Consider the following 22191-nt stretch of genomic DNA (forward strand, 5'->3'; position numbering starts at 1 on the left):
TCCCCTAGACCCCTTTCGGATATTAACCTTGCATTCTAGTCCCATGGGATCTCTTTTATTGACCATTTGGCTCTAGGGATGGTATTTCATGGGAAACCCCGATTTTGGTTGCGTGGTTCCGCTCCCTTATCCAATTATATTACCCTCTTTCCACTCATTATTAGCCCATTTATCATTTCTCCCACCTAGGTCCACATTCCTCCACTGGGTCCACATAGGGTTAGCTTGCCCCTTCGTCTTGCCCGCGCCTTAGGTCATGGCCTGGAATGATGCCCGAAGGTTGATGCAGCTAAAAAGAAAGATAAAAGAATATTCGACGACATTTAATAGGAAATATACCACAAAATGCAAAAGATGGTTGGGACAAACACATTTAGCACGTGGGCAAAAGCCAATACATGAGCTCTACCTCATCATTGTGGCCATCACCCTGGTTCTTATAAGTTCTATGAACCTCCTTCATCATATAGGAACCTAAGATTTTCCCAACCCCTGGTGGGCAATGAACCACCCTATCTTAAAAGGGGGTATTCATTGCTATATCTTATACATCATGTTCTTACCCCTTGAACGCTGAACAGTTAATCAAAGAAAATCATAAAAAGACAAAAGGAATATAAAGAAGGGTGGAAAAATCAAGGTCGACCACCTCATGTACCACGATTGCTCCTTCCTATACATTATAAACCCAAGTGTGGGATTCCCTCTTATTAGCTACCCTTGTACCCCAGCATGTGACCCAGGGTTGTCTCTTCTCATCCCCTACTTCATTCAACTATCTGTGACAGGCCACCACCTTTTGAAGGATGTACCTTGAATATATTATCACCTTTAGAAGTAGAAACCACCTAATAGGATTCTTGTTTAACCCCATTTGGAGTTTTAGGAGACATTGGCACATCGCAAAGCCCACTATGGGAGGGAAGACCATTATGAAGTCCCCACCTATGGTCCATGATTGGTAAGTTCATTTACTCGATTTCTCTAATGACTTGTTGTACTGGAAGGCTAGGGGACGCATTGGATCTTATGCAAGACCCCATATGGTTTCCATCTTGGGTTTGGTCTCCCTATACAAGGTCCTAATCCTCCAGAGGGCTACATTGGCACATGTAGGGTGTGCGTTGAGAGCCTTGGGCCTCCACAACAATAGTCAACACTCCATGGATCCCCACAAACATTTAGAGATTGCTTGTGGTTCACTCATTGGACGAGGAAGATGCACCTGATCCATTATGCCCAACTAGCCCCAGATTTGCACCATACACTTGGTAGTTGATCCAGGGCTTGCATGATGATGTGGCATCACCTGCACCATCATCCTAGTCCTTGTAGGCGATCTACAGGCATCTTCGATTGTTTGGAGACCCATGAGGACACTTGTGTGCCCCCACATGTCATTTGGAGCACCACAGGTTATTGCAAGGGGTCAACCCCTTGTCCACTATTTTTGAGTGTCCTACTCTTCATTGTGGCACCCATGGACCTCATTAGGCCTCTTAGAGGGCCCTACGACATGCATAGATTATTATTTGACCTCTTGAGAGGCTTATTCTTTCATTTATGAGCTAGTTTGGTGGGCTTGTCACCAAAAGTTGAATTATTAGAACATTATTTTATTTTTGGGGCTTATGTAGGCCAAGGAGGCTAATTCGAACTCCTAATTAGTGTATAAATACAAGTGAGATGAGTTCATTTGCTCATCATCACTTTGGATTGGATCTTTTCTCTCTCTTGAGATTTTTGCACTTTTTCTAGATGATGAATTGGAGCTTTATGGATGAAGTTGTAGAGCTCTAGCCTCCACTGGAAGCTCTAATACTACTGTAACAATTGCAGTTCCCTCATTCGCACCATCGAGGAAACAAGGCACTTCTTCCACAAATTTTTGCTGTCAAATTCTAATGGGGAACTCTTATATGCTCTGACTCTACTCTGTAACATACCCAGACCCTACATCGGAGGATTGGAGCATCAATTGCCTCAATCCACAGTCTAACTTCTGATGTTAGGATCCCATGGACTTTCCATTAGATCCTTTAACAATAGAATAGTGGAAACATATAAACAGAAAACAATTAATCTTCTCATAGTCTTTAGAAAGAATAGCAGATTATTCATGAATTATAGCGAATTATATTTGCATCTAACTAGGGAAGTAAATGTAACATGCATAAATTAATATGAATAACATATAACAGATCTAAGAATCATAATTACATAATAAGCCCATGTAAGCAATTAAAAACAATCACATTTGTTGTACAAGAGACAAATACTCTTCCTTGGAAAGATTTGCATATGGAGGGGTTTTCAACCACCCATATGTGCTCACGTCTTTCAGAGATCCTGAAATGCAGGCCATATCATGACAACATCTACCTCTCAACCGAAAATCAATCATCTGCTAGGAAAGACACATAATTTTCACATACAAAATTTTCACCAACAGTGCCAGATCAAGGAGAAGGTATGCAAGTCAAAAACCCTGCTGGGTCCAACTAAAGCACAGAGTATTTATGGCTTATTCAATCCATAGAGGATCCCTTCCTGCCCATGGTGTTGGGCAGTCTCTGCTGTCTCAAACCAAACCAGAGCTATGTGCCCTTTCTTCTCACCTTTGCTCCAGAAAGATTGAGATTTGTGCCAACTGTGGCAATGAAGTCCCTTGCCTCTATGCCTTGCCACTCTTCTTACCCATAAAACATGATCCAAAAGCCTACAACCAAGGCTGAAAACTAAAGTTTGCTTTCCAAACTGGAGGGCAGTGAAACCCCAATTGGTGGAAAACAAAGTCAGAGTGGAACCACTTTTCCCCTGTTTGACAAAATAGGTTATTTCCACATAGGCTGAATTCCTTAAGCAGCTGTTCACACAAACAGATCAAAGATCAGTACACCAGTGTATTACGTGATTAAAACCATCAAAGGGGGAACAGCCCATGGCCTTGGTAAAAATGTTCAGAACAGCTGGGGGAACCCTGTCAAATATAACATATCTAAAACTAAGCATTGCTAAAAATAGACACCTATCCGCATGTTCACAATATCATACTCATCGGACTCATATTTCCATGGGGAGTGCAAATATGCTGTCAGAACTGTCATGCAAAGACTGCTAAAAATAGAAATACCACGCATGTTGATGGAACCATTCTCATTGGATTCAGTTTTCAGCAGGGAGTTTGAATACATAGCCAGATTTGACATGCAACTACTGCTAAAAATATAAATGTCTCACATGTTCATGAAACCATACTCGTTGGTCCATCTTCCAGCAAGGAGTCCGAATCCCGTGATGAGAATCGACATGCAAGTACTACTAAAAAAATAGAGTGCTTGCATGTCACCCGAAAGTAGTTCATTGAACTCAGAATCTCACAAGGATCCCAAAAATATCATTATCTTTGACATGCGAATCTCTAGACCAAACATGCCAAAAATAGAAAGCACCATGTATGTCACTCAGAGAAGTGTCATTGAAATCTTAAGTGCATAAGGACTCTAAATATGCAATCAATACCGCCATGTGGGCTTCTGAACTCTGTCTCCTAAAAATTAGGACTGCTAATAAATCCCAACTCTCTCCAATCTGTGCAAATACTGTGTCTAAATAACCGTAACATCACTGAATCGATACCGCAACCCATCTCCCTGGGAACCAGCCCCCAGCCAAAGAAAAACTGTATCTGAGCATGTCTTTGAACCTCCAGCCTGATGAAATGTATTGGTCATTAATCCTCCAGGTTTGCAAGGGGGAAAATCTTGGGGTTGACATGAATCCAGTGGAAATCTTTGACTTTTTCATGATACTGCATATCTAGATCCTTTGATATAGCTTTGTGAGGATTGAATTTGTTGGAAAATCCCCCCTATGTGTTTTGTTGTTTGCAACAGCTATTTATCTGACTACACTGAGCAAATGAGTATAGCAAATAGTTATTTCCTTTAGAAGTCAAAGATTGTATAATAATTGCCTGCAGTGGTGTAAGTTAATTTAGGCAAAAGTTATGTTGGAAAGCACTTAGGTCCTATGACTATCATTTTTGTTGTTGGCTTAGTGCAGCACGGAACTTTTCTATGTTAAGATAGGGGTGCTAGTAGAGCTCATCTTATGGGTTAGAAGCACAGTTCAACTTTATTTGATAACTTCTCCTGGGATTTAAAATATTTTGTATTTTATGATATTTTTCTGGCTAATTCTACATTTTACTGTTTATAATATATATATATATATATATTTTGTTTTGTATCTTTTGAGTCAACAACAATGCTTTTCACTATTCTCATCGATTTGATTCCTAACAAAAACTATATTATTAATAAAGAATTCTACTGAAATGGCTATTGAGTTTAAATAGTCCACTGTAAATTAATCTGTCTATTCCTACTGCAACTGATATGGTTTTGGCTGCATAGCTCTGATGCCAATGCAACTGCACTGGGAATTGGTTGCTTCAAGACAATTGACTACTCTTTTCTTCTTCTTCTTTTAGTAGCCTGGAAACAAGTCTTCTACCTATTAATGCATGTTGAAAATAGAAAATGTGATATGTTTGTAACCAAAATAAAATAACTCCGTCAAGAAGACATGAAATTTCTATATACAACGCATAATTGTTCCTTTTCATGCAGAGTTTGTTACAGAAGTTGGTACGTTTAGGATGCCTATAAAATGATTGTCCCAAAAAGTTCAACTAAAGATGTAGGATAAAAATCCCAAATGAAATTATGGAAACCATTCTTGTATTTTCAACCAAGAAGCATGGGATAAGTCATGATTTCTACTTTCTGATGGTCCATATCAAATATTTGCTTCTTCCATTTCACTGTTCTCTTTAAGCTCAGCATCATCTTGAAGTAGCTTTTCACAGCATGTTTTTTTATTACCTAAGAGAGTCAGTGTGGTTACCTGCATTTATAGGTCGAAAAGGCGAAGAGTTGCATCGGGTGGAGATAATTTGGATGGTGGAACTTCAGGTTTGTTGTTATTATGTATTTAAATGAGCTTTAGAGCAAGTTTCATGTACCCTCTTTAATATAGCTTTTCCTTCCAACAGAACTAGTTGTAATCTATTTCAGGTACTGGTACTTTTTAATGCTGTCATGTTTTAGTGTAAGAAATATGTGTACGCACTGTCAAACCTCCATGAACCTAAGTCTGCTTGACAGAAGCTTATTAATGTTTTCAGTTTTAACCTAATATGTTATGTACTTTTATTCCAAGTTTTAAAATTCCTTTCTTGTTGAGCTAGTTGAAAGATTTGTAACACAAATTCTGGCTGTATAATGCATTATTGCATAGATGATGTGCAACTCCAAACATACAAGATGTGGGATTGTAACATATCCTACTGAGATATCTCAAATTTTCCCCTTAAAACCTCTAAGTTTCGACTGAGTTTTCAGTGGCACATTTCATCAAACAGTTTATAAACACAGTGCTGTAGGTGCTCTTCTTGTATTTATTTCAATGTCTTACACACAGTACCACAAGAATGCTTATAACAATAATTTAAACCAGCAACACATCATTCATATAGCATCCAGAGATTATAAAGATCACTGTTGAGAGCAATTAAAGAGATATATTTCAGATATATAAACTGATACAGGGACCACGTATACAATAAAAACAAGGAATCTGTGTATTCTCTAGCGTAGTGACAATGAGGGTCCCCTTTGATGACAGTGGCAACAACTTCAGCCTTCAGCTCTGATATCTCTTTACAGCATTCATATAATCAGCAGAGAAGCTCGATCTCTATCATGGTTGGATGTGGTAGATCACTCAGTCCTCAAAGAAGCAACTTGGCCCTTTTACAACAGCTGTTCTGCTTCCCTTTGTCTACAGGTATACTCGGCTGGCCAATGGGATGATACTCGGCCTCAACCAGCAGAGGAAAATTGACCCATACAGGCTTAACTCAGCCTTCAATGAAGGGTGCATTTGTTCACCAGCAAAAGAGAGTATTCGTCCCCCTTCAGTCAGTGAAACTCGGCACTCATGTGGCTGTAAACTCGACCCCTGGAACAGTAATGCTTAGCCCCCTTTTGAATGATTGACTTGGCCCCTTTCTATGCTAGAGCAATTTATTTCATTTTTCACAGTTAGTTCAATATCTTTTCCAGATTAGCAATCACATCAGCATAGAAGTAAACTGCAGATAGAACATAAATATAAATGGCAAAAGACAAGCCAAGACAAGAGGACACAAGATGTGGCGCTAGCCAAGGATAAACCCCAATGTGGGGAAACCCTTGATCAATTCTTCTTATATGTTCTTCAATAGTTCAGCAGAGAGAGAGAGAGAGAGAGAGAGATAGTACATTTACAACAGAAGTCAACACTTTGACTTATCTAGATAAGAGCATAGATCATCTCTAAGAAGATGATACGTGAGATCAATTGTTAATTATAGGTATGTTCTATGCTAGAGCAATTTATTTCAATTTTCACAGTTAGCTCAATATCTTTTCCAGATTAGCAATCACAGCATAAAAGTAAACTGCAGATAGAACATAAATATAAATAGCAGAGGACAAGCCAAGACAAGAGGACACAAGATGTGGCGCTAGCTAGGGACAAACCCCAATGTGGGGAAACCCTTGATCAATTCTTCTTATCTATTCTTCAATAGTTCAGCAGAGAGAGAGAGAGAGAGATAGTACATTTACAACAGAAGTGAACACTTTGACTTATCTAGATAAGAGCATAGATCATCTCTAGGAAGATGATACGTGAGATCAGTTGAAGACATGCTGCTTCAACTGATTCTCTAAGGTGACTCCTTCACCTGTCATTGTGCTACATCTCGTCATCATGCTACACCTCACCGTGCTGCACCATGCTGCACCCATCATCACAATGCTGGACCTCATGCTGTTGTTGTCCTAGTGTTTAGCACTGCTGCACCTAGTGCCATGGCTGCACCCATGTGTTTGCTGTACCATAGCTGCTTTGTGTCCTTGCTGCACCAAGTACTATATTGCTGTCCCAATGTACTTGCAGCACTGTGCTTGCTGCTGTCCATGCTTCACCATGCTTGCAGCTATCCCAAGTTTTTTGATGCTGTCCATGCTTCACCATGCTTGCAGTTGGCCCATGTATTAGCTTGTTGTCCCTTGCATTGCTTGTTGCTGTCCAACTGCTGCATCTAAACATGTTGTTCCATGCACCTTACTGCACCATGCTGCTGCAATATACCATACTGCTGCATCCATCACATCATGTTGCACTTCTTTGGGGTATTCAACACTCCATGTTAACCCAACACGTGGCTCCCACAGGCTGCTCTGAATTTGATCCAAATCTGGTCAATATCCTTGACCCAACGCACCTCTAACACTGCTCCAAATGTGTTTGTCACTTTGTTGTTCTTAATTGTTTTGGTTAGGGCACTTGGGCAGCCCTAAACTCCTCTCAACAGTGCTCGAACAACCCTCCAAATCTGCTTGTCACTGTGCTGTTCCTAACTGTTCTGGTTAGGGCACTTGGGCAGCCCTAAACTCCTCTTAACAGTCCTCGAACAACCCTCCAAATCTGCTTGTCGCTTTGCTGTTTCTAACTGTTCTGGTTAGGGCACTTGGGCAGCCCTAAACTCCTTTCAACAGTCCTCGAACAACCCTCCAAATATACTTGTCACTTTGCTGTTCCTAACTGTTCTGGTTAGTGCACTTGGGAAGCCCTAAACTCCTCTCAACAGTCCTCGTACAACCCTCCAAATATGCTTGTCACTTTGCTGTTCCTAACTGTTCTGGTTAGGGCACTTGGGCAGCCCTAAACTCCTCTCAATAGTCCTCGAACAACCCTCCAAATCTGCTTGTCACTTTGCTGTTCCTAACTGTTATGGTTAGGGCACTTGGGCAGCCCTAAACTCCTCTCAACAGTCCTCAAACAGCCCTCCAAATCTGCTTGTCACTTGGGCAGCTTCAACATGACTTTGTCTTAGGCAGCTTCACCATGATAACGTCCTAGATCTAGGGCACATAGAGCTAGGGCATCATCTTCTAGGAGCTGTGTAGATCCTTCTTCCCCATGGCAGCATCTAGGGCAACTCTTCTTAGGGCAGCATATCTCTTAGGATCTATCCTCCCACCAAAAACCAAAGACAAGTGGGGAGGAAGAGATCACAAGAAGAGTGTGTACAAATGACTAGCAAGCCACCTCTTTTTATACTAAAACGTGAGCACATGTGGGTGTTATTTAGTTTCTGGCCGACCTTGACGAATTTTCTTATAATACAAATAAATTCATAACTCCATGAATACTTATCGGAATTGGATGATCTTTAGATCAATCCTACACCTCTCGATGAGAGGGATCCAAGAAAAATATCCGCTGCCATAAATAAGATGACCCACATGGAGTTTGGCCCTAGTTGCCAATTTTAACACTCCCTCTCAACTAGGGAGAACTCCATCCGCTGATCCATATGTCCGACTGTACTATCTCTGTCATCAATGCCCTGCATTGCTCTGCTCTGCTCTACTGAGCTCAGCTCTGCTTTTCTCTGCTCTGCTTTGTTCTGTTGAACCATGAAGAAGAATTGACCGAGAATGTTTCATACCATTCTCTATTGACCCAAAGTCAGTTCCATATGAAGAGAGTGTGTCATATCACTTTTACTGACTCGAAGTCAGTTTTATTGATCCCAAATCAATATTACAAGTGAGTGTCTCAAACCACTCATACTGATCCCAGATCAGTTGGAGGTCATCCTAGCATAGGAAGTACGGTAGATACAACGATGCGTCCATCGATAGTACTACTATGGTCCCTAATCCCATTTCCATGCTCATTGATCAGATGAAAGGTACTTCCCATGAGTCCCAGACTGCATGGGTAGGATGCCTCGACAAGAGAACTAATCATCCTGTCCCATAGGAGAATGAATCATCCTGGCTCACAGGAGAACAAATCATCCTGGCTCACAGGAGAACGAATCATCCCGTCCCAAAGTCGCCTTGGGGTATCATAGGGGAAGGCTGAGCTATTCACCTTGTACACAACGCACCATTAGGGGAGGGTGAGTCGCCCTATGGTCGTGTGTTGCTCCAGTAAGTACCCCAAGCCCCCCAGAGCTCCCAGAGCTCAATGCATGCAACATGCAGGACCCTTATACGAAGGTCTCTCAATGACTCCAAGTCGTCCGGGAAAGTCACAGATTTGACCTTTCCCCGGGGCTTTGACAAAATGTCTGCGACCTGTACATCAGTCTCAATGTGATGGAGCCTTCTCACTCATCGACTTACCATATCCCGGATAAGGTAATATTTGATGCCTATTTGTTGGAGCAATCATTGAATACAGGATTCCTCAACAATCGAATCCCCCCTGGTTGTCACAGAGGATATGGTGGTATTCATCATGTGTACAAACAGCGCATTGAAGAGCTTCCACAACCAGACAGCTTCATACGAGATCATTCTCGTGGCTATGTATTCGGTCTCGGCGATGCTATCGAAGTAGAACCCAAAAAGAACCAACACTGAGAAGTGCTTTAGTGATCCTCCACACTGCCTGCCCAGTGAGCATAATCATGCAACTTAATTTTTCCGGCAGTGTATCTCAATCCATGAGAGATTGTGCCCCGAAGATATCTTAGAAGATTCTTGGCACCAATCCAGTGAGGCTCAACCAAATATGAGCTCACTATGCTAACTACAAAACATATATCCGGACGGAAGTTCACCAAGAACATCAATGCAAATGAGTTTATGAAACTCAAAGGCATTTCCCAAATCTGGTCCGGCATCACCACCATATAACTTCTGAAAGTTAAGATCCTCGAGGTAGTCACGGGCTTGCAATTTACCATTCCACATCCAGAATCTAACTCCCTCTTACTTCTGCAAGTGAGAGGGTCTGCATCTGTTAGAAATAGGTCGTTCTCATAAGGTGTCGGTATGAGAGGTCCATCATCCACAACCTTCAAACAATGGTTTGGATTGGATTCATTCTTCAACTTCATTTGACAGCTATCAATCCTCTCATATCAAACTCGAGGTGATTTGCTTCAAGCCATAGAGGGATTTCTTCTACCTACACACATGAGATTCTCGATCATGAATCTCAAACCTTATCGGGCTGTTCCAAACCTATGGACCTGCTACATGAGGGGAATGGTCCCCTTGTAAGATTTTCTTTCGGTACATCTCAGACATGTACCTTCATGCTCCTTTTGAATTCAGGCATCCCTGTCATCATCTGACTCACAGACCTCCGGTGCTATGTGTCAACTGACATGGTCCCCAATGGACTTCCTGCAACTTGATACAAATTGCCAACCCTGAACCCATGAGTAAAAGCATCTTTGAAAATTCTATTTTCAAACACGTACCTTTCCATCGATGAATGCCACCCTGCAACCTTTGACTTCCATTGCCGAAATGGACACCAGGTTCTTCTTGCGATCAGGTACATAAAAGAGATTCTGTAAATGAATCGAGTTACCCTCATTCAATTGAGGGGTAACACCCTTTCCGGGATAGGTGGCATTGGCTCCAAGTATAATCCCACGAATGTTTTCATCTCTACCAAATTAGAGAGAGAGCACCCTTCTATCTGATGGAGTGCCTTGAAGCACTACAATCAATAAGCCAGATTCCCAAAGAATCTGAAGGAGAGGGCCAATACAATATAACACTTCTTTATCTTATTAGAAACAACATTTGATTCTTCATACCTGGGGTTCCTTGCTTTCTTGAAGAATCAGCCATTTGCTTGATGACCTGCACTGTCATTCTTCTGATCATTGAAGATGTCCCTGGAGTGATTGTTATCATCATCAAGTGATGTGTCCCTGCCATTTGGACACTCCTTCGCGTAATGGCATCTGCCTTTCCTTAGATTCGGACTTCCCGTTGAAGTGATCTTTAGGTAGGCCATCATAAACTTCCGCTGCGCCATTCTGATAATATTCTCTGCTTCAACTTCACCCTTGGTGAATTAGAAGAGGGATGAGGAATCCATTGATCCTTTTGTCCTTTCCCAGCTGTCTTCGGTGATTGCTCTTTCACTCTTGCTTGGGCTTTGTCTTCACCTCACCTCTGATACCATGTTAATTTTAGGTATGTTCTATGCTAGAGCAATTTATTTCAATTTTCACAGTTAGCTCAATACCTTTTCCAGATTAGCAATCACCTCAGCATAAAAGTAAACTGCAGATAGAACATAAATATAAATCACAGAAGACAAGCCAAGACAAGAGGACACATGATGTGGCGCTAGCCAGGGACAAACCCCAATGTGGGGAACCCTTGATCAATTCTTCTTATATGTTCTTCAGTAGTTCAACAAAGAGAGAGAGAAAGTGATAGTACATTTACAACAGAAGTCAACACTTTGAATTATCTAGATAAGAGCATAGATCATCTCTAGGAAGATGATATGTGAGATTAGTTGAAGACATGCTGCTTCAATTGATTCTCTAAGGTGACTCCTTCACCTATCATTGTGCTACATCTTGTCATCATGTTGCACCTCACTGTGCTACACCATGTTGCACCCATCATCACAATGCTGGACCTCATGCTGCTATTGTCCTAGTGTTTAGCACTGCTGTACCTAGTGCCACGGCTGCACCATGTTGTCACCCATGTGCTTGCTGCACCATTGCTGCTTTGTGTCCTTGCTACACCAAGTACTATACTGCTGTCCCAATGTACTTGTAGCACTGTGCTTGCTGCTGTCCATGCTTTACCATGCTGCTATTGTCCATGCTTCTTGCTGCTGTCCATGCTTCACCATGCTTGCAGCTATCCCAAGCTTCTTGCTGCTGTCCATGCTTCACAATGCTTGCAGTTTTCCCATGTATTAGCTTGTTGTCCCTTGCATTGCTTTTTGCTGTCCAACTGCTGCATCTAAACATGTTCCATGCACCTTACTGCACCATGCTGCTGCAATATACCATACTGCTGCATCCATCACATCATGCGGCACTCCTTTGGCGTATTCAACACTCCATGTTAACCCAGCACGTGGCTTCCACAGGTTGCTCCGAATCTGATCCAAATCTAGTCAATATCCTTGACCCAATGCACCTCTAACACTGTTCCAAATATGCTTGTCACTTTGTTGTTCCTAACTGTTCAGGTTAGGGCACTTGGGCAGCCCGAAACTCCTCTCAACAGTGCTCGAACAACCCTCCAAATCTGCTTGTCACTTTGCTGTTCCTAACTGTTCTGGTTAGGGCACTTGCGCAGCCCTAAACTCCTCTCAACAGTCCTCGAACAACCCTCCAAATCTGCTTGTCACTTTGCTGTTCCTAACTGTTTTGGTTAGGGCACTTAGGCAGCCCTAAACTCCTCTCAATAGTTCTCAAACAATCCTCCAAATATGCTTGTCTCTTTGCTGTTCCTAACTGTTCTGGTTAGGGCACTTGGGCAGCCCTAAACTCCTCTCAACAGTCCTCGAACAACCCTCCAAATATGCTTGTCACTTTGCTGTTCCTAACTGTTCTGGTTAGGGCACTTGGGCAGCCCTAAACTCCTCTCAACAGTCCTCGAACAACCCTCCAAATATGCTTGTCACTTTGCTGTTCCTAACTGTTCTGGTTAGGGCACTTGGGTAGCCCTAAACTCCTCTCAACAGTCCTCGAACACCCCTCCAAATTTGCTTGTCACTTTGCTGTTCCTAGCTATTCTGGTTAGGGCACTTGGGCAGCCCTAAACTCCTCTCAACAGTCCTCGAACAACCCTCCAAATCTGCTTGTCACTTGGGCAGCTTCAACATGACTTTGTCTTAGGCAGCTTCACCATGACAACGTCCTAGATCTAGGGCACATAGAGCTAGGGCATCATCTTCTAGGAGCTGCGTAGATCCTTCTTCCCCATGGCAGCATCTAGGGCAGCTCTTCTTAGGGCAGCATATCTCTTAGGATCTATCCTCCCACCAAAACCCAAAGACAAGTGGAGAGGAAGAGATCACAAGAAGAGTGTGTACAAATGACTAGCAAGCCACCTCTTTTTATACTAAAACGTTGAGCACATGTGGGTGTTATTTAGTTGCTGGCCGACCTTGACGAATTGTCTTATAACACAAATAAATTCATAACTCCATGAATACTTATCGGAATTGGATGATCTTTAGATCAATCTTACACCTCTCGATGAGAGGGATCCAAGAAAAATATCAACTGCCATAAATAAGATGACCCACATGGAGTTTGGACCTAGTTGCCAATTTTAACATACTCGCCTCAACTAGCAGAGGAAAATTGACCCATATAGGCTTAACTCGGCCTTCAATGAAGGGTGCATTTGTTCATCAGCAAAAGAGAGTATTTGTACCCCTTCAGTCAGTGAAACTTGGCACTCATGTGGCTGTAAACTCGACCCTTGGAATAGTAATAATGCTTAGCCCCCTTTTGAATAATTGACTCGGCTCCTTTCTTCCAGTTAAACTCATCCAGGAACATTTGAATAGACTCAGACCATTTATTAGTAGTAGCTCGGTCCTTTGAAGGGAACTTGTCGAGCAGAATAAGCATAGAACTCAACCTCTTAATAACAAAGGAAAACTCAGGTGTTGGGTACTGAACTCAGCCCTCCAGTCACAAGATAAACTCGTCCCTCTTTTGATCTGGATTTAAACATGAACCCAATAAAATATAGAGATAACCATAAAGACAGATATGCAGCGGAAATAATACTTCATTTCATTACTGTAAAACACTGAAATATGCTTACAAACAGAAATGGAAATAAACCAGCTAGGGCAATGGTAGCTTATCTCTGAGAAGAGATGTGGTGGCTACATGCCTCTGAACTGTTCTAAACTGTGTTACAATGAGGCTCGAAGGCCTATTTATTATTGAGAAACAATGGAAAACCCTTCACATCCCAAAACCTAACCCTAGAAGATGAAACGCCAAATTGTGGGCCCCGTTTTGGGGTGAGTTGGACAGCCAACTTCCCGGGGTCGCGAATTGGTCGTATTATCTCCGTTTGACGCGCATGATAGCCCGTTGGAAAGATCTCTTTGAGGACTACGACGAAAAAGACAATTTTTTGAAAGAAAAATTGCTGGCGGTAGATTTCCCAAAAAACGTCGTTTAGGGCCTCAAAACGGCTCCGGAAGTTTAGGACCCGAAAAACTGCTAAAAATAGTAAACTGTGCTATAATTAAGGAAACTGAAAAACTGAAAGAGACAGTTGTGGGGTCCAAATGGGATAGGTGGGTGGCCACCAACATCCACCTGGATCATCTTTGCTATGGGAATCGACCCCTGATCTTGTGGCATTGCTCGGCCCTTCAAGCATGGGATCTCAGCTTGTAAAAGAGATATGAAATACCCAATATTAGAAGATAAAATCAACTGATAGCACTGTTACCTCTTTATCTTCTTCAAATTTCCTTTTTCAGTGAAGCACAATGGCCAAATCTGAGTTCCGCTCTCCAAACTAGCTAGGGTGTATGGTCTCAACACCGAAACTGGCAACCAACAAGTTGGGTTTCCAAAACCCTAGACTCTTCTACAAGAGCTCTCCAATTTTTTTATTTTTTTTTTCAAATGAGAAAAGACTAAAATGAGGAGAGACTTTTCATTTTCCCTTTTTTATAACTTGATCGCCACTTTTGCCACTTTTTTATCCTTTTGTTTTTATAAAGTCACTTTAGTGGCTTTTTCACTTTATAAATTAAAAGTGACTTTTCGTTAGCCTAGGACAAGCCCCCCCTTTTTACCGCTTTAGCATTTCTAATGTTTTTCTAGGCAAATCATGTTCCCTTAGTTAATTTTCCCCGCCTTAGCCTACATGGACTTTATTAGGCTAGCAGAACTCCCCCATAAGCCTCTTAAGCAGTTGGGGACATTACAATTCTCCCTGCCCAAGATTGCTTGTCCTCAAACAAATTTAACTCTGGATGCTTGAGCACACGTTTGCCCTCCCAAGTGGCATCTTCAACAGGAAAGTCCTTCCACTTCACTAGGTACTCCTTCATGTTCCTACTCCTCAACATTCACCCCCTTGTCTCCAAAATCTCTTCTAGAACCAAGACCAACTCCCCTTCTTCATCCAAGGGTGGAAGCTCGGTAGAAGTAACTACATGCTGCCCTAGAGCCTTTTTGAGGCAAGAAACATGGAAGACATTGTGAATTTTACACTCCTCCGAAAGATCTAGCTTGTAGGCCGCTTCCCCAACTCATCTCACGATCCTGTATGGCCCATAGAACTTGGGCTTCATTTTGAGCAATGAATGCCTGTAGTGTTGAAAATGGTAGCGAGAAAGAGTTTCTTTGACTTGTGCCTTATTCAAAGAGACCTCAACAAGTCCTTCTTTAGCATGCTCAAGTTCCCTACAATTTAGGATGAGTTGTGAAGCAGTTTGATTGATTGCTGGAGTGGGAGGCTTAGTTTGGTGTCTCCTAGTGCGAGTTAGTTGTGGAAACCATCTTGCGTGAGTCTCAAGTCTAAATTTGGGCAGGACGAGTTACATGAGTCAATTAGACTCACTTAACTCACTCAATCACTAGTTCGACTGATTGCTGGAGTGGGAGGCTCATTTTAGTGTCTCCTAGTGCGAGTTAGTTGTGGAAACCAACATGCGTGAGTCTCAAGTCTAAATTTGGGCAGGACGAGTTACATGAGTCAATTAGACTCACTTAACTCACTCAATCACTAGTTCGACTTTTTAGAAATAACTACTTGCCAGAATTAGCTACTTTGATTTGCTTATAAGCGGGACAAAGGCATTCATTGTATCATTATTCTTGAGAGTTTGTGTGTAGAGCTTGTGAGAGAGAGAACGAGCCAAGGAGAGGCTTGTGCGAGTTGGTAGAAGGTAAATTTTCCTCACTCATGCGCTAGAATTTAGGAGCTAATTCCTAAGAAATAAGAGCAACTCTTACGCTAGGAAATAGGGACTTATTTCCTTGGATTTGCGCTAGGAATTCAGAGCAGAGGTAAAGCAAGGGAAGACGACAACATGATCAACATTTCTTGCAAGGGTTTCAAGCTTAGATCAAGCAAGGAAGACAAGTGTGTTTTTTCAGATTGAAAGAGTTGTATTTGTAAGAGATCAATTACTCAATTTTTAGCAATAAAATTCTCAAACACAGAGGGTTTTCCCAGTTGGGTTCCCGAGAAAAGAATTGTGTTTTGCTATTGTGTGATTGTGATTTAAATTCTATTCTATTCCACTGCAACTAGTAGAGAAATTCTATGTCTTTATGAAAATAAATTAGATTTCAGATTATTCATATAAGCAGTTGCAAAATTTCATGAAATTTCTACTTGGTATCAGAGTAGTGAATAGGATAAACACCAACACTTGGAGAATAGGGATTGGAAGTTTGAAGAGCAGTTCCTTGGATAGGGAGAATGGCGTACCAAGGATTGAGAGCTGATCACTATCTAGAGGGAGCCTCGAACTTCATCTCTTGGAAAGGAAGGATCATGATAGTGTTGGAGGATAATGGTGTGGAAGAATTCGTGAAGCAGGTCCTCCCACCACCACAAGATCCCCAACAACTGGCCCAACATACTAAGAATGATGTCAAGGCGAAGAGGATTATTCTAGAAGGGGTTAAATATCATATACTGCCTCACATCCATGAGAAGAAAACAACTTATGAGATGTATCTAGCATTTTGAACGTTATATCGAAGTACTAGTGATACTAGGAAGCTTGCTCTTAAAGAGGAGCTTAGGAGTATCCGGATGAAACAAGGTGAGCCCATTATCACATATCTTACTAGGTTCACTTAGGTTTGAGATGAACTAGGTGGTGTGGGTGAAGTTGTGTCTGATCATGACCTTGTGAGTCTTGCCTTTCTTGGACTTCATAAGTCTTGGAAAGGGTTCCAAGATGCTATTAGTGGGAGAGATAACTTCCCTGATTGGGAAAGGTTTTGTATTGACAACATACAGGAAGAGATCTGAAGAGGAACCATGGAAAGGAGATTAGTCAAGATCGAGGACAAGGATAATTTTGCTCTTGCAAGTAAAGCCAAGGGCGAGAAATGCAAAGGGAAGGGCGAGACCAGTCAGAAGAGTGACAAGAAGAAGGATCTAAGTAAGATCAAGTGCTTCCATTGCCACGAGTTTGGGCACTATGCTACTAAGTGTCTAAATCAGAAGAAGGGGTCGAATAAGGAGCATGTGGTTGCATCAATTGAGGTAGATGGGCTTGCTACTTAGTTTGAGAAAGATTTCTCATTGATAGCTTGCATGGGAAGTTTAGTAGGCAGCAACACATGGTATATTGTTTTAGGTGCATCCTTCCACATGATCGGGAACATGGAGTACTTTAGCCAGCTAGAGGAGAAGGATTTGCAAGTGCATATCGAGCTTGGAGATAATGGCAAGTATGCAACCAAGGGGGTTGGTACTGTTAGCTTTGAGAGGGAGTTTGGGAACCTTCTCCATCTCAGGGATGTTGTTTATGTTCCAGGGCTGAAGAAGAACCTAGTTTCAGTAACTATCCTTGAGGACAAGGGATATGATGTCATCTTCAACAGAGGTAAGGTGTACCTCAAGCATCTAGCTTTTGGATTAGTGAAGCAGATAGGTGTGAGGATGAAGAACCTTTACAAGTTGTAGGTAGAGACTTGCACAACCTCGAGTAGCCAGGCACATGGTGAGCATAGTAGAGATATTGGAGAACTTTGGCACAGGTGCATGGGACACTTGCATCATGGGGCGCTGAAGATTCTTCAGCAAATATCCACAGGATTACCAACATGCAACCTTGACAAGAATGGAGTGTGCAAGGGATGCACACTTGGCAAGTGTGCTAAGACTTCTTTTTAGGGCCGAGACAACAAAGCTGAAGAGATTTTGGAATTCATGCATTCAAATGTGTGTGGATCCTTCTCTTCTTCGTCTCTGATGAGAGACACAGGGATTATGTTACTTTCGTTGATGATTATTCTCGTAAAACTTGGATATATTTTATGAAGAAGAAAGATAAGGAGTGTGGAGAAGTACATGGCTAGGTTTGTGACCAAAGGCTTCTCACAGATTGAGGGCATAGTCTATGATGAGACCTTTGCCCCAGTAGCACGATATTCATACATTAGGATTATTCTGGCACTTGCAAGTTGCAACATAGAAGGGGTGGAAGATCCACCAGATGGATGTGAAGACAACATTCCTCAAAGGAGTGGTTGAGGAGGAGATTTATATGGAGCAACTAGAGGGGTTTGAGTAGTTCAGCAGAGACACACATGTGTGCAGGCTGAAGAGAGCTCTTTATGGTCTCAAGTAGGCTTTGAGGGCATGGTACACTTGTAGTAATATCTACCTTCGGGAATTGGGCTTCACTAAGAGTGAGGTGAATGCCAACTTGTACTACATCATGGTTGGAGGGCTTCCGCTCATTTTAGTGCTTTATGTTGACGACCTTATATTGACTGGAGTAGATAGCTTGATTTGAGATTGCAAGGAGGACATTGCAAGGGATTTTGAGATGAAGGATATGGGGCTTATGCACTATTTCCTTGGCTTGGAGGTTTAGTAGGGTGATGTTGAGATCTTCATGGGACAAGGGAAATACATTACAAAGATTCTTTGGAGATTTCATATGCGGGATTACATGCCCATGGCTACGCCTCTTGACACAAACTGGAGGAAGGTGGATGTTACTAGAGTAGAGCGAGTGGATGCTACAATATATAGGCAACTCATTGGTTGTTGATGTATTGGTCAACACGACCTGATATTTGTTTTGCAATCAACCAGCTGAGTTAGTTCATGTTGGAACCGACCAGAGTTCATTGGGTTGTTGCAAAGCATGTGTTGAGATATCCCAAAGGCACAACGGATTATGGATTGTGGTACAAACAGGTTGATGGAGTGAGGCTTGAGGGCTTCACAAATGCAGATTAGGCAGTGTGCTCCACAAACATGCATAGTACTTCAGGTGGCGTCTTTAGCATTGGGTCAACAACTGTTTCTTGGTATAGTAGGAAGCAAAGACCAGTTGCACTCACTTTAGCAGAGGCAGAGTACATGGATGCTAGTTTGGTAGCATGCGAGGCTATTCGGATGGAGAAGCTCCTTGTGGGGCTTTTTAGATAGGGGATGGAGCCTACCATGATACGCTGTGATAATCAGAGTTGCATCAAGCTCTCTGAGAACCCAGTGTTTCATGATCGCTCAAAGCATATCGAGATCAGGTATCATCATCTCAAAGATTGTGTGCAGAAAGGGATAGTGAAGCTACTGTACATTCCAATAGGGGAGCAAATAGCAGATATCTTGACCAAGGCATTGGCAAGAAGCAATTTTGTTCATTTCAGAGATAAGTTGGGAGTTGTACAAAATCCCTTCCTCGCTAAGAGGGAGTGTTGAAAATGGTAGCGAGAAAGGGTTTCTTTGACTTGTGCCTTAGTCAAAGAGACCTCAACGAGTCCTTTAGCATGCTCGAGTTCACTACAATTTAGGACGAGTTATTAAGTAGTTCGACTGATTGCTAGAGTGGGAAGCTCAACTTAGTGTCTCCTAGTGCGAGTTAGTTGTGGAAGCCAACATGCGTGAGTATCAACTCTAAATTTGGGCAGGACGAGTTACATGAGTCAGTTAGACTCACTTAACTCATTCAATCACCAATTTTTCTTTCCATAATTAACTACTTGCTAGAATTAGGTACTTCGATTTGCTTATAAGGAGGACAAAGGCACTCATTGTATCATTATTCTTGAGCACGAGTTTGTGTGTGGAGCTTGTGATTGATAAAACGAGCCAAGGAGAGACTTATGCAAGTTGGTAGAAGGTAGATTTCCCTTTTTCATGCACTATAATTTAGGATCTAATTCCTAAGAAATAGGAGCAACTTTTGCGCTAGGAAATAGGGACTTATTTCCTTGGATTTGTACTAGGAATTCAGAGCAGAGGTAAAACAAGGGAAGAGGGCAGCATGATCAACATTTCTTGCAAGGGTTTCAAGCTTAGATCAAGCAGGGAGGGCAAGTGTGTTTTTTAGATTGAAAAATTGTATTTGTAAGAGATCAATAACTCAATTTCTATCAATAAATTCTCAAACAAGCAAAGGGTTTTCCCAGTTGGGCTCCCTAGAAATAAATTGTGTTTTTCTATTGTGTGATTGTGATTTAGGGCTATAGATGAAGGTACACTATATCCCCTGCTTAGCTACGCTCCATCTGTGCCTGTCTGCGTAGAATTTTTGTTGGTTTTGAGCCATTTTCAAGTTATCTTTGAGTACTCGTAAAATGTCCTAGCTCTCTTGAACCCAATCTTTAGCGAAAGGGGCCCTAATTAGGCACTTTTGACCATGCAATATGCTAGATTTTGAGTTTGTGAGGTCAAGCAAGGTGGGAGAATGCCAAATCAACTCCAATGTTTCGATAATTGAAACCTGAGTTGAATTTGTAATAAGCCCTAGCCCTAGTGCTTTCCTTGAAGGGCTGAAAATAGGAAAAGAGACGGAAAAGGTAAAGTTCTAGAGTTGTTTTGATCATCAAGAGGATTTCCAATGCCTTTTCCCTACTTGGGTGATGGAGTCTTGGGAACTTTAACAATGGAAATATCAAATTTCTGAAGGGAGCAAGGGGAAAACCCTAGTTTTCACTTCCCAACCCTAGCCATCATTTTATAAGGGGAGAAATTCATTAGAAATAGGCTCTCTAGGAGGTTTTCTAGGTAGTTCAAGGATACAAGATTAAGCATGCAATAATTACTAAGAATTTCTTGTAAACATATGCATTTAGACGAGGAAAATATAAGCCCTAGCAATATTCCATTACGTGCAAAACCATAAGATATTCATTAAAAATGCTACAATATATCCAAGAACATTTCTTTTTTCGATCCCAAAATGACATCTCCACAACAAACTAATCTCCAATAGCCAAAATCTACATGAGATCACATCTCCACAAGTAGTGAAGTACAAAGAACAAGTCGAGTCTCTTCAAGAACAAGTTGTGGCAACAAATACCATTCTTGCCACTATGTGTGTTCTGAGTTTAGTAGGTTTGGGTTGTTTTGAAGAGACAATGGGATGAATCTTGAGTCACTTGATGGTTTAGTCTCTTCATTTACTGCCTCGAGTCATCTTTTTTGGTTGGTGAGCTCCTCATTCAACCTTAGGTATATGGTGCCATCTTGTTGTAGGCGTTTTCCTTGTTGGCATATGATTAGGTGGCTTTCTCCCATTTGTTGAATTCATCCCATTTTCCTGTGGGAGGAGCATACAGATAGGTGGGTTGCAGGTTGAAGTTGCAGAGAGGAAAATATGGTTGAGTCCTCATTACAGCAGGTTAGTGAAGGCACTGTGCATTTGATTACATTGTCTAGTGGACAAGAACAATAGTGGTCGGCAGGCCAGATTTTCAAGAGATTAGTGATTTAAGGTTGTAGAGCACAGAGATCTTGAGGTTCTGAACATCTCACATGGGGATCTTGCCCCCTTGTGTTGCTATTGTTAACCCCAAGATTTGCTTGTGCAACTGGAGGTTTAAGATCCTGGTAGCTTTCATCAGGTTGGCGTTCAGTGACAAGTGCATCAGGTGTGTCAGTGATGAGTCCATTTTAGAGGCATATTCATTGGATTTGAAGAATCTCTATTATTAGCAGTTTTCCTATTTTCTAGGAGCCAAGGTTCCGAGGTCCGCATGTGAGAGTTGAACACCTACTATTGGTCTGTGTGAGCCTCTGAGGATGCAAATAAGATTTTTTGGGTGACATCGAGCATTTTCATGACATTGCTATTTTTATCAGTTGGGGTTTCAGGGCTCCAATGCCGATTTGGAGCATATATCTGGATTCCTTGCAGAAAAATGGGTCTGATGAGACTAATTTTATTGACACGTGATTGCTATTTTTAGTAGTGCCTATCTTTAGGAATGCTATGGTTGGTAGTAGTCTCTTAGTAGTTCCCTTCATTTTCCGTCACTCCTACATTTTAGGAGTTGGATTGCCATTTCGGGTTGGTTGATTCACTAAATTAGGTTGAAACTATATCGAGGATTTGATTGCTGCCTTCCTTATTCCATGAGAATTGGCAAGAGATAGGAAGATGGGATAATCTCACTTTTTTTTTGAACTTTTCAAAATTGTAGAACGATATTCTCCAAGCATTTGTAGCCCGAATCCCAGTGTTTGTTCAACTATGTCCCCAATTTTGTCTCTGTTTTAAAGAATGTGCGAATAAGTTTAAGTTTGGACTCAGTGTCACTGTATTTAATAAATCAAACACAGGTTGAAGAAATCAAACTTATTTGCA

General features: G+C 41.7%; 1 protein-coding gene across 6 annotated transcripts in view; it reads left to right on the top strand.

The window, feature by feature from the left end:
* Positions 1-22191, top strand: part of ADA2B (ADA2 2B) — a 133161-nt gene that overhangs the window by 30080 nt on the left and 80890 nt on the right. For all 6 annotated transcript variants that reach the window (XM_089452931.1, XM_089452927.1, XM_089452932.1 and 3 more), the window contains exon 2: positions 4924-4979. In XM_089452931.1, coding sequence (XP_089309057.1) covers positions 4924-4979 — 56 coding nt within the window. The remainder of the gene's footprint in view (positions 1-4923; positions 4980-22191) is intronic.

The sequence above is a fragment of the Pinus tabuliformis genome, chromosome X, assembly GCF_031772625.1.
Source record: "Pinus tabuliformis cultivar Carrire ecotype Pingquan chromosome X, CPIR1, whole genome shotgun sequence".
In the NCBI taxonomy this organism is placed as follows: domain Eukaryota; kingdom Viridiplantae; phylum Streptophyta; class Pinopsida; order Pinales; family Pinaceae; genus Pinus; species Pinus tabuliformis.